The following is an 18,906-nucleotide window of genomic DNA, read 5'->3' on the forward strand; positions in this document are numbered from 1 at the left end:
TTATTATTATTATTAATTGAATTTGGGGTTGTGACCTGTACCGAACCAGATTAGTCTCACATCGGCTAATTGATAGAGAATCCATATGCATATAAATTGAGAGCAATTCTCCGTATTAGACCTATCTTTTGGGGTACGAGTCTACTTTTGTGTGCAACATTTAATGTTTTTTTTTTAAAAAGTACCACGTGGAGCCCAAACTGGGGCTCAGGGGATTTGCTAGCTTTGTGCGGGGTCGGCTTGGTCTATATATGAATAACATCATGGGCCCTAGATGAACTTAGGCTTAGCTGATGTCTAGATTGGTTGGCTTTGCATTAGAATCTGAAAAAAATGTCAGGTATAAATTGAGGGTGCCATGTAATGAACCTAGAATTAGTCCCACATTGGTTGAATGACCGAGATACCTTGTACATATATGTTGTGGGTAACTCTCCTGCTTAGCCAGTCTTTTAAGGGGTGGATCCACCATCATGTACTAGAGAACTCTAATATTTTTTTTATTTTAATTAATCAAAATAATGAGATAAATTTTATATAGACTAAACATAAAATATTTTCCAATAATAATACTATGATATAAAAAGATTACTTTTAACATATAATAATTACGAAATGTAACTTTTCTTGTAATATACCAAGATATTAAGTACATTCTGATACAAACAGAGATTTTTTCTAATATCAAATATATTTTGTTATTTTTTATAAAGCCAACAAACATTGGCTAATATCTTTAGCGCGCATGAATTACTACTTTGAAAACACGTCTATCAAAGGACATGTGTGAGCTAATGCCTTGAATGCGCCCTCACTCCGTGGACGTGCATGAGAGGAAGGGGTGCAACATTATCCGTAAGTTGATTCCTCCAATGAAGATTCAAACATTTATCACTCTGTACATCACACAAAGGACTCTTGTTAAGGCCTTTAACTACCTTGAATATTTAGATTTTGTCGTTGAAAAAAATTATGGATATTCATATTATCTAACATCCAATAGAGTCCACTATTCTAATTTTTTTTATAAAAAAGTTTTTTTTCCCTTTACAATTTAGTGGAGAGAAAAGCAAGAAAATGGCTTATAAATAAAAAAGAAAAGTGGATAGTGAGACATTTGATTAACCACCTCCAATGGTTGTTAATTTTTTTTTTCAATTCATCATGGCTATTTGACAAAAAAATAAATAAATGAAATTTATAATTTTTTTAGGAAAGTATTTAATAGTCCCCAAGAAGTTTGCACTTTCCCTATTAGTCCCTACTAGTTTCCCATTTCCTTGAAAGTTCCTCTTTTATTCCGCTTTTCAATGACTTAGGTGAAGTTAGATAGGTGAAGTAAGTGTATTTCACCATTGACATTGTGACACGTATCCCAAATATGTATAAAAATATAATAACTTTTCTATAATATCCTTACTTTTTTTAAAAAACTACTCATCTCATGTCACGTGTCAAACATCCAATGGTGAACTACACTAACTACACCTATCTAACTTCACCTAAGTCATTCCCTTTCTTTTTCAGTCCAAATTCCACAAACAATGTGAAATATGGGGTTCAGTGGCAATGAAAATTACCAAAATACCCAACTGAATAGAGAAAATTCTCCAGCCGCGCGAAATGACGAGATTACCCTCTATCTTCTATTTATTTTGCTTATTTATTATTTATTATTTATTATTTATTCTTCTTCTTTTTTATTTTTTATTTATTATTTATTAATATTATTCTTATTTTATTTAATTATTATTATTATCATTTATTATTTATTTATATATATATATATATTTATGATTATTATTATTCTTATTTATTATTTATTATTTATTATTTATTCTTCTGTGGGTAAAATCTTTATTTCAACATATAAAAATTTCCACAAATACAAATCTATAACAATGGAAACACATATGCATAGAAAAATAAAACAATAAATCGTATATCACACAAGTACAATTATAACTACACAGAAACAAACATAATAAAACATGAACTAACAAAATTACACATAAAGAAACATACTTACACAGGAACACTATATACTACACAAGAGCATATAACATTACATAGAAACACATGTTATTACACAGGAAACACATAAAGTATAGATACACCTACATGTAAAACATACACGTAGACAGTACAAAACTTCAAAATAGATAAAATAACTGCATAAATGATTTTTGGTTGTTAGTCATCAATAACTGTATTACAAGACACTGTTGTGATCGTCAACCACTTCGTAAGTGTCATCGATTGATTGACCCAACTGCAAAAACCGACTGTCTTCGACAATTTTTTCAAGTTTTTTGCGTATCTCAGGGCAAAAGTATGTATCCCACCTGGCCGACACTTCGCACCGCTCAGCTAGCATGTTTATAAGTTTAAACATGCGCATTAATATACGCGAATCTAATTAAAGTTGGTAATTTATATAAACAATTAGTGTTACATACAAATCTATAATAATACATAGTAATGTACGATTTTACGCATTAACTATATTTACTACACATATAGTGATAATATTACACATGAACGTAATATCGTACACACAAACCTAAAATAATACATAGGAATATACTATTTTACATATTAACATTAGGTAGTACACATGTATGAAAAGTATTACACATTAACAATTTTATCTACACATGACCGTCTAGTACTAAATAGGAACAAATGAGTTTACACACTAACGAAAAATTTTACACACTAACGTTTACTAATACACAGAAAAACACTAAACTGTAGATTTAATCTAACCTTATAGAATCGACCATGCTCATTACATGTAGATGTCTTACCTCAATGATTATTGAAAGACTCCACTACATTCGAGTATATCTTGCACCAACATATACCCTTGAACAAATAGTTAGACCAATGATCAACGTCGGATTTTTGTAACAACCAAGCGTGTGCATCAGTCGAAGTAGATGCAAGTTCATTGACTATATCATCGACCTCCTTAGATGTGTACATATACGCAATTTTCATGAATAGTGCCTAATATTGTTCTTTCAATGCTTTCCTAAGTCTGCCATTAGCCTTCGAGAAGTTGGCCTCCAAATGGCGCAGACAATAACTATACGGCTATGTAAAGAAGACTCTTGCAACTGCGTTCACAAGACCCTTGGATCGATCCAAGATGAACGTAATAACTTTTACACAGTCGTCTTGACCATACAATGCATCCCCGAGAGTAGTAAGAAACCAAGTCTAAATCTTATTTGTTTCATTGTCAACTGCAGAGAATGCTACATAGAAGATACCCTCATTGTCATCTTTACCGGTTGCACCCAATGGAATCCCGATGTACTTACCAAGAAATGATTTCCGTCAACAAAAAGTAATGGCCTGTACCCCTACTTGAACCCCAACAAACAAGCCCAAAATGAGAAGAACACATGTTTAAATTGCTCAACATCATTCTCAATGATGGCAATACTAAGCGCTCTACCGAGAGGATGTTGGGACAGAAAAGTCTCGACATCGATATTCATGCTTGCTGAGAAGGAGTCCCTGCATGACAATGCATAATATAGATAATATCGGTAATAATGTTTATTACACACCAAACTTAAAAACTACACAGAAATGAATAATATTACACATGAATGCATAATACTACACAGAAAGTACTGATATTACACAGCAAGTACTTTTACTATAGGAAACACATAAAGCTAATTTAATACACATAAAAGCATTTAATTACACAGAAACATGCAAATTAAAGGTAATTGACACTCGATTTGGCAAAGCGTTTTGTACGAGTAAGGTATCAAGAACTTCACCCTTACCCGAGAAACGTCTAGTGCACACTACTCACATATGTTATCCATTACAGTTTTTCATGAACTCAATACGGTGAATTGAAGCATACATCCTTCTTCTTTGTATCGCGTCATGGCACAAAAGGTTTCCATTGATTATGAACACCTTCATGGAATTTGAAAAAGCTACAAAGGTTATTGGTTGTTACTTACTATAAAAGATGAGAAGATGAAGAACCTTAAAAAGCTTTCCCCACGGCCTCTACAAGATGGAGAATAAAAAATAAGATAATGACGAACATAAGAAAGCTCTTTTCCGGGCCTCAAGAAGGTGTAGAATAACAACGAGGACAATGAAGAATCGAAGGAGAACAAGAAAATGGGAAACTTCAGCAACAAGATGAAGAAGAAGAAGAAGAAGAAGAAAATAAATAAATTGAAAAAGTTATGACATTGTACACTACCTTTGGATTTGATTTTAACTTTTCTCCAAAACTGGATGTGACATGGAGGGAAAAATTCCTCCAATGTTTGCTTTTGAGACAAGGGCAAGCTTAACATTTCACATCCAATTAACTGACGGCTATGACAACAAGGACTGAAAAGAAATGGAAACAATAAAGGAGGGATTTTTTTTAAAATGGAAAAGTCTAGTTGACTGAACATGAAGAATGAAACTTCCCATGGATTAAAAATAATTTTCCCTTTTTTTCATTTTATGTTCAATGTGTGACATTTTTACCATCTCTCCCAAATCTAATAGATGGTGAGATATCTACGTTTTATATTTATATTTGGTTCAAAATAGTTAACAATATCAAAGTTAGAGATAAAAAAACTATTAGAGATAACCATATTTTTAGTATTAGTCTAATTTTAAAATAAAATTTATTGTTGTATTATAGTATAAATATAGCACAATTTTAATTTTTTGTAGTTATAAGAGAAATGACAACAATAGTATTGAAAAGTTATATGATTAAGGGCTTGTTTGATATCGCATGTTTGGTTCATAGATGAATTATGCAAAGTAAATGGTCTCGTTGTAATCACTTTCCCTTTGGAGAGAAAAAGTGGTTCAAACTTTAGGGTGCATGAAAAAGATTACATGCTAAACTGTGAAAGTGTGCAAAGAATAAAATTCTCACATTACCCCTCTTTTTTTTTATAAAAGATAATCTCTCCTTTTTTTTTCCTTTATTCTTTTCCAAAACTCCAGCCCAAAATTTCTATCTTCCTCTTTTTTGAGTTTGGATTATAATTCTTTAATAATACATTAATCTAGTTAAGGTATAACTGTTTTTTATTGTTATTGTTAGTTCCTCCAGTGTGGTTTGTGGGTATTAAGTAATAATTAAGCACTCATAGAAGTCTCACACAAACCAATAAAGAAAGAGCACACAAACAAACACAAGGAGACACACAACATTGGTAACCTAGTTCGGCGTCCACTCGCCTACGTCTGGGGGGCCAAGCCCGGAGATAAACAATCCACTAAAAGAGGTAAAAATAGATGAGTACAAACACTTGTCACTCACACTCTCAACAATAAAGATCACTACCCTCTCTAGATTGTCTGGTGCTCACACACTCTCCTCAAAGAGTCACCCAAGAGTCACACTTACAATCTACGAGCAAAGTAGCTTATATAGACGCCTCAACGCCCCAAATATAGCACATACCTCTTTTAGATTCTCCGCGGCTACTAATTTAAAAACCTGTCGAAATTAGCTGTTGCAACTCCTATTGTAACATGAATTGCAACATGGCCCCTCGATCGCGACTTGACCGAGTTCCGGTTACGTTGCGGACGACCTCAAGACTCATCAACCTCCCGGTCATGCTTAGTCCGAGTCGATGCAGCCAAATCTCCCGATCCCGACTGCCGGCAACTAGCCTACCTCCTCAGTTCCTCATCACGCAGTCCCCTCGCAAGGGGCGCACGTCCTTATGCGTCTTCACGAAACTTGCCAAACTTAGTCTTCAATCTTCCAAGTTTGGTCTTCAAAGATTCTCCAAACTTGATCTTCAATTCACCCAAGTTTGGTCCTCAAATCTTGTCTTCAATAGATCTTCAATCAATCAATTCAATCATCAAGGATTCTTCAAATCATATCTCCTTCATTCACACCATGAATAGATCTTTCTTTAATTAAGCTCCACCATATTTAATCTTCAATCATATCTCTCTAAGTATGGTCTTGATATGATCTTGTCTTCATGTTTCCAAGAATAATTCCACCAAGATCTTCAAGATAGCTTCACCATGATCTTCAAGATAATTGGCCCCATGTTGTAGACATACTAAAAATAGCTCCACCAAGATCTTCAAGATGTTTGCCTTGCACTCCAAGTCATCTTGCCATGTCACCATGCTTGCCACATCATCAATTATGCTTTGTCACCTTGGTTGCCACGTCACTTGGTCTAGGTGTCAAATCATGCCAATAAATAGTGCGGTTGCACTAACAGTTATGGCAAGCTTTTTGAGTCTATACGCACTTGTAATTGTTTTATTCATTTTTTTAACATCATGAACAATTTAAAAACATAGATCAAATTTACGGTTGAATTAACTTAACACGTATTTTAATTCCAATTTTCATAAGATAACAAACATTATAATCTTACCCTATAGAGAAAGTGATTGTAGTGAAACTGCAAAAGCACCAAACATCCTTTAAGTGTTTATTATAGTATAAGAGTATGAGTGATGCTATATTTATATACTAGGTTACCCATGTAAATTTTGAAAATAGTGCATCATTATTTCTTCTATAAACTTCAAATTCAAACTTTATAAATTCTTAAAGTTTAAAAATTATAAAACATTATATATAACACCCTATTTAAAACCTAAAATCTTAAATCCAAATACTATAAAACCATATACCCAAATTTTTAAAAACCTAAGCCCTAAATACTAAGCACTAAATCCTAAGCCCTAAACTGTAAACCGTTACAGAGCTTTGGGATTTACAATTTAAAGTTTAGGGAGGGGTTTTTGGTTACAGTTTTTTACTTGCATACCCCTGTAAAATCATGAATTTGCTTAAATACTCTCATAAAAATAACATTTGCTTCTATACCATTACAAATCAATTATATTTGTTTTTAGGCCCCTATAATTAAGTTGACTCTTAATGGTCTTAAATCAATTGATGGAATAAGGGTAAATTATCAAAATGGGTTTGCTTATATACCCCTCTAAATTTTTTTTCTTATTTTAAAGACATTACTCATTTCATTCAACAAATGACCATTATAGGTTTGTTAATATACCCATCAAATTTTTTTTATTATATTTTATAGACTTTAAATTATTTAAATTATAGATAACGAATGTAATTTTTTTATATACGCTTTAATAATTTTTAAAAATTATTAAAAATCATGAGTTTTTGAGTAAATTCATATTTTTAAGGTTTTAACAAACATCTCTAAAAATTTTACATTATCACATGCTCTTTACAAATATAGCATAAAAATAGGTAAAAATTACAACATGTACCAATATATAACAAATAATTTCATACACCTACTTAAAATATAATCACATATGAAATTTATAAGAAAGAAATCCAATAATTTTTTTTGAACATCCATCCAATATCAAGTTTTTTACTATCTAGTTCTCTAAAGGATATCAAACTTTTTGAACAAACAAATTCCCATAAAATTCTTTAAAACAAATTACATCCAATATCCGATAGTGTGGTGGAGGATCCAATTAGTACAGTAGTCATTGGTGTTTGGCCCGCCGACAATGAACATCATTGGGAGGTTCTCCGAGTAAGCTCCAACGACGGCGTTGATCACACTGAGACCTCTGACGGTAAAGGTAACGGCACATGCGCAGATGTCACGGCGTCGGGCGTTACCGGCATTGAGATGGTCCAGTAAGGTTAGGTTAAAACCTCTGAGCAGTGGCAAAACTAGATACAAAATTAAGGGGTACTGAATTCAAATTTTTAAAAAAATACATAATTAAATTTTGAATAATTCTATTAATTCAAACTTGAGATTATAATAATAATCTATATAAAATATACATACATCTAAAAATTTTGGGTTAAATGTAAAAAAAATATTATATCTACATAATTAACAATTAATTCAACATACAAGTAACAAATAATGTAATTAAAAAATAACTTAATGCAAATTCATAATCTAATTTAATTAGTAATCTAATGAACAATCAAAATTTTCACAACAATTAATAAAATAATATTTAACAAATTTTTATCATAATTTGCACAATAAATTCTTCATAAAAACTTTTCATAACAAATAACAAAACAAATATTTAACAAATATATAAAAAATTCATAAAAAATAATAAAACAATCAATGAATCAAATTAAATTAGATAAAAAAATAAGATAAGTCTCACATAAAACATAAAATTGGAAGAGATTGAGCGAATAGAAAAAACTCACCAATCGACTCAACCAACAAATGATCTAGAGTTAAATTTTAATGTTGTACCATGCTTTTGACTTATAAGAAAGAGTGATTGCATTTGAACTTGAGAGATAAAGATTACATCTTTCTCAGAGATTTTTGAGATATTGGTTGCATTTTTTAAAAATTTTTTATTTTATTTATTATAATATTATTTTTTACATTAATATTCTTAAAAAAGTTGATAATTTTAATTTGATAAATTCAATAAAAAAATATTTAAAATTTAAAATTTAAAATTGATATAGGTTTCACTACCCATATTATGTTATTATTTATTTTTATCACTGAACATCGATTTTTATTTAATATAATAATTTTGTAATTTTTATTTAATTTATCTTAAATAGCATGGGTTAGAATTTAAAAATAAATAAACAAAGAGATAACTATACATATATGAATTATAATTGCTAATATTTTTATATTATATATATATAATATATAAACATTTTCATGGGGGCAAGGGGGTGCTCAAGCACACCCTTGCCCCCCTCTCCTTCCGCCTATGCCTCCGAGGATGGTATAGATGCCTCTGACGCCGATTTGAAAGAACCGGAGAGTAAGATGGCGTGGCTTGAAAGGATTGGTGAGAAGGAAACCTCAAAAGATGGCGGCTGAGTGGTTGAGAAGTTTGAGAATTTTTCTCAGATAGCTTAGGTTGGATGATGTTAATGGTAATTGGGTAATTTTGCTAAGTTGGATTAAGTGGGAACTATGGTTAATTCCATAAATCTAACGGTGGCTAACGGTATAAGTAAAAAAAAAGTTAGTTTTAGGAGCGTATGTAAGCAAATAGTATTTTTATAAAAGTATTTAAGTAATTTCATACTTTTGCAGGAGTATGCAAGCAATTTTCCCTTTGGTTTATCGCTTATGATTAAAGTTTAGATTTATGGTTTAAATGATAAAAATAACTTAGGGCCCGTTTGGATTGTAGAATAGGAATAAGATTTGGGAATGAAAAAAAAACATAGGAATGAGAAATAGGGGGAAAGGAGATGATAATGAAGAAGATGTTTACTTGGAGGGAATGTGAATTAGGAAAAAAAAACAAGTAAAAGATAGTATGAAACTTACATTTATGAATCTTTTATGTAAATAAGATCATCTTTTATAACATAATGAATTGTGTTTAATAATAAAAATTTAACATTATTTATTATTAAATATTTAGAATATAATTATTTACTTTAATTTATTATAGTTAAACATTTAAACTTAACATAATTAATTCACATATTTAATTATAATAATTACGAATAATAATAGTTAAAAAATAATGATATTTAAATTATTTTATCTTGTTCATCAATATGCAAATATGCTGTTATAATTTAAATTATTATATTAATTATTTAAAGTAATAATTTAAAAACCCTATTTTATAAAAATATTATTATTTTTATACCTATTATTAAAGATAAAATGAAAAACCACCAGAAAAGAAAGGATTCTACTATATTGAAAATTAAGTTAAAAAAAAAAACCCCAACATGGCAGCATGATTAATAGTGTTCTCACACACCACCAACTCCAAATGTGTTACTATTATCTTTCAAAATTATAACTTTAGGAAATCTTTAAATTAAGTGTTTTAGTTATATGAAGAAATTAATGATAAAGAATATTTATAAAACTATAATGCCTAAAAATATATAATCAAATCTTTTTATATTAAGATTGTATGAAAATATTCAGTAATATTAAATCAAATCTTTTTAAATAAAAATATCTAAGAATAATATGTGATATCTATGACATATTAGAATCCCACATAAGCTTCATTTGTATTAATATTGTTTTTACAAAATACAAATACAAAGATTTGAATATAATTAAATGCATAAGATAAAAGCTAAGATGTGAAGCAACCTTATCCTTATAACTGAATGTAGAATCCTTATTTTTATCAAATACAAAATTTCAAATGACTAATCCTAATAATATCAACAATTCAGATAAATATCTCTATAATAAATTAAATAATTTAGGTTTTTTTGTTTTTTTGTGTTTTTTTTTTTTTTTGACATAAGTTAAAATAATTGATGGGTTACATATATGACCCACAACTTTTGTTTAATAAATTAATTTGGTTAAGTCACAACTCTCAACCATCATTCAAGTGGTCAAAACAATATCTTTAAATAGAAATAAAATAGAGTTTAGGATATAAATATTTAGAAAGTGATTTAATAAAAAAAGAATGAATAAAGTTATATGAAAACATTAAACTGGACACAATTAATATTAAATAAATAAGACATGGGTCACATTCTGAAAAAGCCGGCAGAAGGTGGAAGGGCGGTGATTAAAACATTAAAAATTAAAGTTAGTACTTTGCCTTTTTTGAAACTTATAAAAAACAAATATATTTGCTTTTCTTCCATTTTTTTTATTTTTGTGGAAGTTTAATAGATTCCTTTTCATTAAAGAAATTATAATTAAAAATAAGATGCAAACTTTATGGTGATGCTTATAACGTCTGTGCTGGAATCATTATGCTGTTATTTCTCTATTTTTAATGGAATAAATTAGATTTTTTTTCTTTCTTTTTTTGGTTGGTTGATAGATGTTTGTTGGAAAGCCATTTTTTGTTTTTAAAAATTTAATTTAAATGTCCGTCCGGTTTGATTGGTCTTTTAATTCTTTTTCAAGATTGAGGATTGAATCTTGTAACCTATCCATATTTATTAAAATAATAATAATAATTGATAATATTTTAAAAAAAATTTCAAATTTCACTTATTCAATTTTGTCCCGCCTTCGAAAGAGTTTTTTCTTTTTCTGATAACGTACTTTTTATGTTCTTTTATCATATGTTGACGGAAATGTTTAACACATAATATAATTGAAAATACTTTAAAAATCTCTTCGAGTTTCACTTATACACACAGTTTGTCTCGCCTTCTCAAGAAATCCCTTCTTTTTTGACAGCGTACCTTTCTATCTTTTTATCATACGTTGACCGGAAATGTTTCTCAACTTTTTAAATGGAAACCCATAATATTAATATTAAGTTGAAAGATCCCAAAAATTGAGAATTGAGTCTTGTAACTTATCCATATTTATTAATAATAATAATAATAACTAAAAATAATTCAAAAATCTCTCAAAGTTTCACTTATTCACCGTTTGTCCCACTCTGAAGGAGCCTCTCTTTTTTATTACAGCTTGTTTTTTTTTTTGTCTTTTTATCATGTATTGACGAAAATGCTTCTTAATTTTTTAAACAGAAACACATAATATTAAGTAGAAATGTCAAATATTAAATGGAAAAGTCAAATATTAAACAAAAAAGGGTATTATATGTTAAGTAAAAACTTATGTAGTTACACGAAAATACAAAATGTTAAACGAAAACTATACATTGTTATAAAATATAATAAACGGATGAAATGAGCTGCATTAACTGAAAAATAAACTATCAAAAATAAGATGGATTGTTGGCAAATTCAAATGTCAAAGAGATATCTAGGATGTTTTGAAACTTTGAGAGATTTATAATTCATTTTTTCTAATAATAATAATAATAATTAATGTTACATTAATATTAATTATATGTATATAAAAAGGCCTAATATCCTACATATATCCATATACGGATGTCTTTTGAAACGTTAAATGAACATCCAATGCCCCTACACAAAAAAATAATAATAAAATAAAATAAAATTAAATAAAAATAAATAAATAAATTTAAAAAAAGAAAAGAAAAAAAAAACACCCCACAATGCCCACACCAACCCACTCTCTTTCATGCTTTTCCTAATTGGGTGGGGATGATGAAGGTTAGTTAAGTTTGGAAATTTTTTTTTTTTTTTGAAAAAAAGGATTGAAGATAAAGGCGACATGTTGTTGTGAAAAAACAAATAATAAAATAACAAAATAATAATAAATAAATAAATCAATAAAAAAATTTAAAAAAAAAGTGTGATGATGGCCTTACGTGTGGCCACGGAAAGCATGAGCTTCTTTCCCTCTTGCCAGGCAACAATTATTAATATCATTACTACCATCCAAACTAGTCCTAAGTCCTAACCATTCATGCATTATTGAAGACTGAGTTGGCAAAAATTGTTTTCTGATTGCCCTTGCTCCCTCTTGCCTTGACGGTGTCTGGCGTTCGGATTTTTGTCATGGCCCCGGCGGGGCCAGCAAAAACCCCCCTCCCACCCCTCAAACCAAATCATAACCCGGGTGTCTCCTGGGCTAAGGTGGTCTCTTCTGGGGCCAAGCCTGAACCCTTCGAGATCCCTCCTCACCTGCAAAAGAAGCATTTCGACAAACTCAAACTCCATTCTACCTCAGCTGTTACCATAAGCAATGACTTATGGCTTCAAGCCAGAGACAGCATGCAAACCTCAATCTATGCTAAATTTTTGGGCAAATCTCTGTCCCTTGAGCAGGCCAAGTTGGCCATGGAGGATGCGTGGCGTGGTCTTGGCAATTTCTCGGTAGCTGATCTTCCAAACGGGTTCTACTTCATTCGTTGTGAAACATAAGAGATGCTGAATCGTCTTCTTGGTGACGGTCCCTGGACTGTTGTAGGTCGCATATTACAGCTTTCTCCATGGTCGGAGACCTTTCAACCTGCTTTTGAAAAGCTTGACCTGGCGGCAATCTGGATCCAGATCCATCATCTCCCCATTGAACTGTGGGGAGGAGACATCCTGGAATCGGTTGCCTCTCAATTTGGTAGTCCTCAAAGTTGATACTCATACCTTAGATCGTTCCAGAGCTAAGTTCGCTAGGGTATGCGTGGAGCTGGACCTCAGCCAACCACTTCAACAAGGAACCTGGGTCAAATACGGGGAGTTCTCTGTTTTCATCTTAGTTCTCTATGAAAAACTTCCTGTTTATTGTTTCAGGTGCGGCATGGTTGGGCATGGCGATACTCTTTGTCCCACTCGCAGCAATCCCTGTCATTCTGTGCCTCATGTGCCCTCGGAGCTACCCTCCGAGCCGGTGCTAGAGGACAAGGGAATGCATGTGGATGTGGCTGAGGGCGAGCAAGATGACATCGCTGCTGATATCCCAATCATGGTGCCCTCGGAAACAGACAATGAATTTGGGCCTTGGTTGAAGCCCAAGGGTCGTCGTCTCTCAAATCGGAACAGATCCGGTGGTAGAGGTGGTGGCCGGGGCGGTGGCCATAATCACAACGATAACCGGAACCCTACCGCTCAGTCGTCCACTGGGGACGATGAACAGGGATTTGACACGTGGCAACCTGATTCCTCATCTCGTGGACACTTGGCTTCCTCTTCTCGTGTGGACGTGACACGTGGAGTACATGCTGGTAGAGGAGGGCATTCTCGTCTTTCCTCGAGATCCCTTGTCCCTCCACTACCTAATCCCAAGGTCCTCGGGGCCAACAACGCTCTTGCACTCCCTGACGCCTCTTGCTGTCCCAAGGAGCCCCCATCAGTCACCTTTTCAGCTTCCCTAGGCTTGGAGAAGCATGCTGCTACAGCGCCGCCCACTCGAGCAAACACACTTCATGACATGATGGAAAGTCGCCCGTTGGGCACCCCTAAACCAAAGCTTCTGACTCTCCCTTCAAGCAAGCAACATTCTGACGAACCTCTCCTTATCTCCTCGATTCCGTCACCTGCCCATGTGCCTGATCCAAACCCTGGGGATAGGCACCTGGTCCTTGTTGACAAGGTGGTGCAGATGATCTCATCGGAGGAGAACCCTGCGGTTGATATGGAGGAACTCGCATCGGATGACTCTGAAACCTTTCATGATCCAGATGATGACATGATCTTAGCACAGTTTCAACCTGATGCCAAATTGAAGGCTCTCGCCCGCAGAGAGACGGAGAAAAACGGCTCAAGAACCAAAAAAGGGAGGAAAACCTAGCCTTGTTTTTTCCTTTTCAAACTCTTTCTTTGTTTCTTATGAAGGTTTTTACTTGGAATTGCAGGGGTGTCTCGAACACCAGAACAGTGGATTATATCAAAGAGATCATGAACAGAGTTAAACCGGATTTTATTTGCTTAGTTGAAACAAAGTCGAACTCTGATCGTATTATGCGTTTTTGTAACAGATTCAAACGGTGTTGGGATTGGGCGGCTATTCCCTCTTATGGCTTCTCCGGAGGCATTATTGCCCTTTGGAAACGCTCCTTGGGTTTAGTTACCCCGATCGCTAACTTCAGACTGGTTCTGCATCTCATCATCTCTACTTTAAACGAAACCTGGATCTTATCTATTTTCTACAACTCCCAGGTTCTCTCTGATCACAAAAAGCTTTGGAATTCCCTTATGGGATTCTCGCATCTGAACTCTCCCTGGCTCCTTACGGGAGATTTCAATGCGATTGCCTCTGATACCGAACATCATGGGGGGTCTTTCAGTAACTACTCTTCCAAATCTAAAGCTTTCTCGTCTTTCATTCTTAATAACAATCTTCATGATCTTGGCTTTGTTGGGCCCTGTTTTACCTGGTGCAACAACCCAGGTCGGTCTTCTTGCGAGATGGGCTCGCCTAGATCGCTTCTTAGCTAACTCCCTCCGGCTCCCTCAACTATAACTCCTTTTCGAATCGGCACTTAGCTTGTCTAAGCTCGAACCACGCCCCCTATGATTCTCTCGGCTTTCGACTCCCCGATTTCCTCTAAAAAAATATTTCGTTTTGAAAATGCTTGGTTGGACTATGAGGGGTGCCATAGTAATGTTATCAGTGCCTGGAATGCTATTTCTTCTTCCTCTCCCTTGCACTCCTTCTCGCATTTCATTTCTTGTACTAAGCGGAATCTTTGCAGGTGGAAGAGCTCTAGGCCCTGTCATTTTGATAAAGAAATCCAAAATATTGAAAGGGAGATCTCTTCTTTGGACCAGAACGTCACCTCCTGGATGATTCTTGGAGGAATACTTGGCTTAGGGCTCTCAAAAACCGCCACGCTGCCCTCCTCAGGCAAAAAACAATCTTCTAGGGTCAACGTGCAAGGAATCGGTGGCTTGCTGGTGGCGATACAAATTCTGGATTTTTTCAAAGATCGGTCAAGATTAGGAACCATAAAAACAGAATTAACAGCATCAAAGACACCTCAGGTAACACCTATTCAAATCATAGAGATATTGAAAATTCTTTTATCAATTACTACAAAAATCTTTGGAACTCTCCTGTTAACCATGACCTTAATTCTATGTTTTTTGCCTTACCGGATGATTTCCCTGTGCTGGATGTTGAGAATGGTGAGGCTTTGATTAAACCTATCTCAAAGCAGGAGGTTTATCAAACTCTCAACTCAATGCCCCGGGGGAAAAGTCATGGTCCGGATGGTCTTAATGTGGAGTTTTACATTTTCTATTGGAATGTGCTTGGGGATCACCTTGTTAAGGCTATTTCTCATTTTTACTCATGCTAAAATTCCTTTTTTTCTTGGGGAAAAAAACTTTTGTCACCTTGATTCCTAAGAATGACAATCCTATCTCTATTACCGATTTCAGACCCATATCTCTCTGCAATGTTTGCTATAAAATCTTAGCAAAAATTTTGGCCAACCGTTTGAAGTCTGTGATTCATAAATTAATTAGTCTCGAGCAATCGGGGTTCATTCCGGGCGTGGCACTTATGATAACATAATTGCGGCCCAGAAATTGCCCATAGCTTAGAATATGATACCTCTGTCCTCCCTAGGATGATGTTGAAAATAGACATTGAGAAAGCCTTTGATACTATCGAATGGACCGCGATCTTTGCCACCCTCCAGAAAATGTCCTTTCCAACTCGCTGGATTTCTTGGATCAAAGCTACTCTTTCTTCTGCTTCCTTTGCCTTCAACATTAATGGTCATACCACAAACTGGATTACTAGCAGTAGAGGAGTGAGACAAGGCGATCCCCTGTCACCTCTTCTATTTCTCCTTACTTCCCAGTCCCTTTCTGCTATTCTCAATAAAGCTTTAAATCTCAACATGGTCCCTGGTTTTTCCTGTAGCCTCAACAGAAATTTTAATCACCTGATGTTTGCTGATGATCTTATCTTGATTACGAAAGCCTCTAGGAAAGCAGCAAAAATTTGTCTCCTTTGTCTGAATATCTATCATAAACTAACGGGCCAGAAACCTAATCCTTCCAAATCCGAAGTCTACCTGCCCTCTTGGTGCAACAAAAAAATTGCTCATTCAATCTCTAAAATTCTTGGCTTCAAGATGGGTAATTTCCCTTTCTCTTACTTGGGGGTCCCCATTTCCCCGAAAAAACTTCTGGTGAGACATCTGGATTTTCTGCCTGGTAGAGTTCATAAGGCCATTAATCTCTGGAATCACTCGAACCTCTCCCTAGCTGGTCGTTCGGTTTTACTTAACAGCACTATCTTTGCAATTCCAAACTATTTTCTATCAGTCATGAACCTTCCTCTTTCTATTCTTGATTCCATTTCCAGAATTGGTAGGTCTTTTCTGTGGAGTAATGGCGGCAATAATTCTGGTTTTCATTCGGTTGGTTGGTCCCTTACCACGCAGAAAAAATCTGAGGGAGGTCTAGGTATTCGGAATCTCAGACTTGTCCAACACTCGCTTATGGCCAAACATATTTTTGCTATTTTGAATTCGGAGAACAAAATTTGGATTGATATTTTCAAAAGCAAATACGGTAACTGGCACCCTTGGCAAATTAACACTTATCCACATTCCTCTTGGTTCTTCAAATCTATTTGCAAATATGCAAACTTTCTTAAAACCAATTTCTTCATCTCTTCTATTAACCCAGAAGGCTTTGATTGGATAAGGGATCCATGGATTATGGATCTGCCCTTATCCCATAAGCCAACCTATCTGAATGTGAATCTTGATTGGGCTAATTTTCACTTCAAAGATTTTCTAAGAAATAATTCTCTGTGTATGGACTCGCTGATCATGATGTTTGGGGATATTATGGATCGTGATCGATGTAAAACCCTGAAGCTGGATGTTCACGGCCCATCTCGTTGGGCTTGGTCATCCCCAAATCACATGGCTTCCATCTCCTCCACGGTTTATGAGCATATTTCCAACTCTGTGGATTCTGGTGCTCAGTGGAGTGGATGGAATCAGATCTGGAAGCTCTCTGTCATCCCAAGAGTGAAAACTTTCATCTGGAAATTGGCTCATGGCAAACTTTCCACGGGTGCCTATCTTTACAGCCTGAACATTGGACCCTATGTAAATTGCTACTTCTGTGATCTGGAAGAGGACTCCATTGATCATACTATTTGGAAGTGCTCCAAAGTTAAACATATCTGGGATTCTATACTTGCTTCGATGAATATCTGCCCTCCGGATCTCCTTTTTCTGAGTTCGGGTAGATGGTTAACTCACTGGAATCATAAAAGAATGGAAAATATTAAGAACAAGGCCCTCATTACCTCTGCTGCTTGGCTCATTTGGAAGGAAAGATGCAACTTCATCTTTTAGAAGCTCACGCCAAATCTGGGAAGCATCCTCTTAAGAGCAAACGCCTACTGTGAGGACTTCTTTGCGGCGTCCGGCAAGATTCACAGGGAGTTACTGAGACCTAATTCTATTTCAAATTCTATTTTCATCTATACTGACGCCTCTTGGAAAAACAAAACACTCTTGGCTGGCCTGGGCTTTATTGTCATTAATAATCTGGGAAAAATTTTATTGGCAGGAGCTCTGGGTGTCCGCCATGACTCTCCGATAAATGCTGAACTTGATGCAATCTATCATGCTCTATCCATCTGCGGTGATAGAGGCTGGAATCCAAACAGAATCTTCACGGATTGTCCGGGTCGCTGCGAGTCGGCTCTCAACCCACATCCTTGCATCGCTTGGCGTCCCACGGGATTGATTATCAAGCTACGAAACATCCTCTATGAGTTCCAGAACGTTTGCATCTCTTCTGTCCCGAGAGAAAACAACTTGTCGGGCAGCGTTGGCATGAGTTTGGGCGCCAAAATCCTCATTCTTCTCTATTTTTTTCGATGGCTTGGATCGGTCATGCTGGTCTGGAGGAGCTTTGCTCCGATCTAAATCTCGTTTCTAATGCTTGTTTTTTTCTAGTTCTTTTTTTGCTTTTTCTTGACTTTTCAGCTCTTTTTGTTTCAAAAACAATTATTAATATCTTTTTTTATTCTTTATATATATATATATATATATTGTGTGTATCTTTTTTTTGATAAAAATATTGTGTGTATCTTATGATCAGTATTTGCACATAGGCACTGTTTGGTTGAAGATATCCCTAGGGATATCCCCAATTTAACTATTCCCAAAGTTTGACAAGACATGCTCGTATTAATTATGAATTTAAAATAATAATTCATTTTTAAACCTAATTTAAAAACAATAGTTAGTATTAATTGTTCCAAAAATGAAAAAGACCACAATAACCCTCACCCAATTATTAACTCGAACCCATGTGTTCGGATTTTTAAATCCATGAATGGTTGAGATGCTTTGAGCCCCCATTGTTGACTTATGAATTGAAATGGATCACTATCAGAAGGCACATGCTCATCGAGGACCTACCCATTAACACACAAACAAATGCTTTTAAAATCTTGACCGTTGAAATACATGATTAACAAAAAGAAACCAAATTAAATTCCTACCTTCATCGCTTTTCCCTTTGCTACATCACCTGCAGACCATTGTGACTCTCTCCCGATCCCTCTCTTCTCCATCTCCCAATCTACACAAAGA

At 34.3% G+C, this 18,906-nt stretch overlaps 1 protein-coding gene across 2 annotated transcripts; it reads left to right on the top strand.

Annotated features, from left to right (window-relative positions):
• Positions 1-14,843: 14,843 nt before the first annotated feature.
• LOC120263528 lies at positions 14,844-17,977 on the top strand. 2 transcript variants are annotated; one of them, XR_005537105.1, is made up of 2 exons: positions 14,844-15,310; positions 17,873-17,977. XR_005537105.1 is itself a non-coding variant. In XM_039271474.1 (2 exons), exons 1-2 carry the CDS (start codon positions 15,113-15,115, stop codon positions 17,653-17,655), a joined length of 687 nt encoding a protein of 228 aa, XP_039127408.1. In that variant the 5' UTR covers positions 14,844-15,112; the 3' UTR covers positions 17,656-17,977. The 2 variants fall into 2 exon arrangements, 1 of the variants encoding a protein (XP_039127408.1); XM_039271474.1 differs by having other exon boundaries at positions 17,167-17,977.
• The last annotated feature ends 929 nt before the right edge of the window (positions 17,978-18,906 follow it).

Source organism: Dioscorea cayenensis, chromosome 1 (assembly GCF_009730915.1).
Source record: "Dioscorea cayenensis subsp. rotundata cultivar TDr96_F1 chromosome 1, TDr96_F1_v2_PseudoChromosome.rev07_lg8_w22 25.fasta, whole genome shotgun sequence".
Taxonomy (NCBI): domain Eukaryota; kingdom Viridiplantae; phylum Streptophyta; class Magnoliopsida; order Dioscoreales; family Dioscoreaceae; genus Dioscorea; species Dioscorea cayenensis.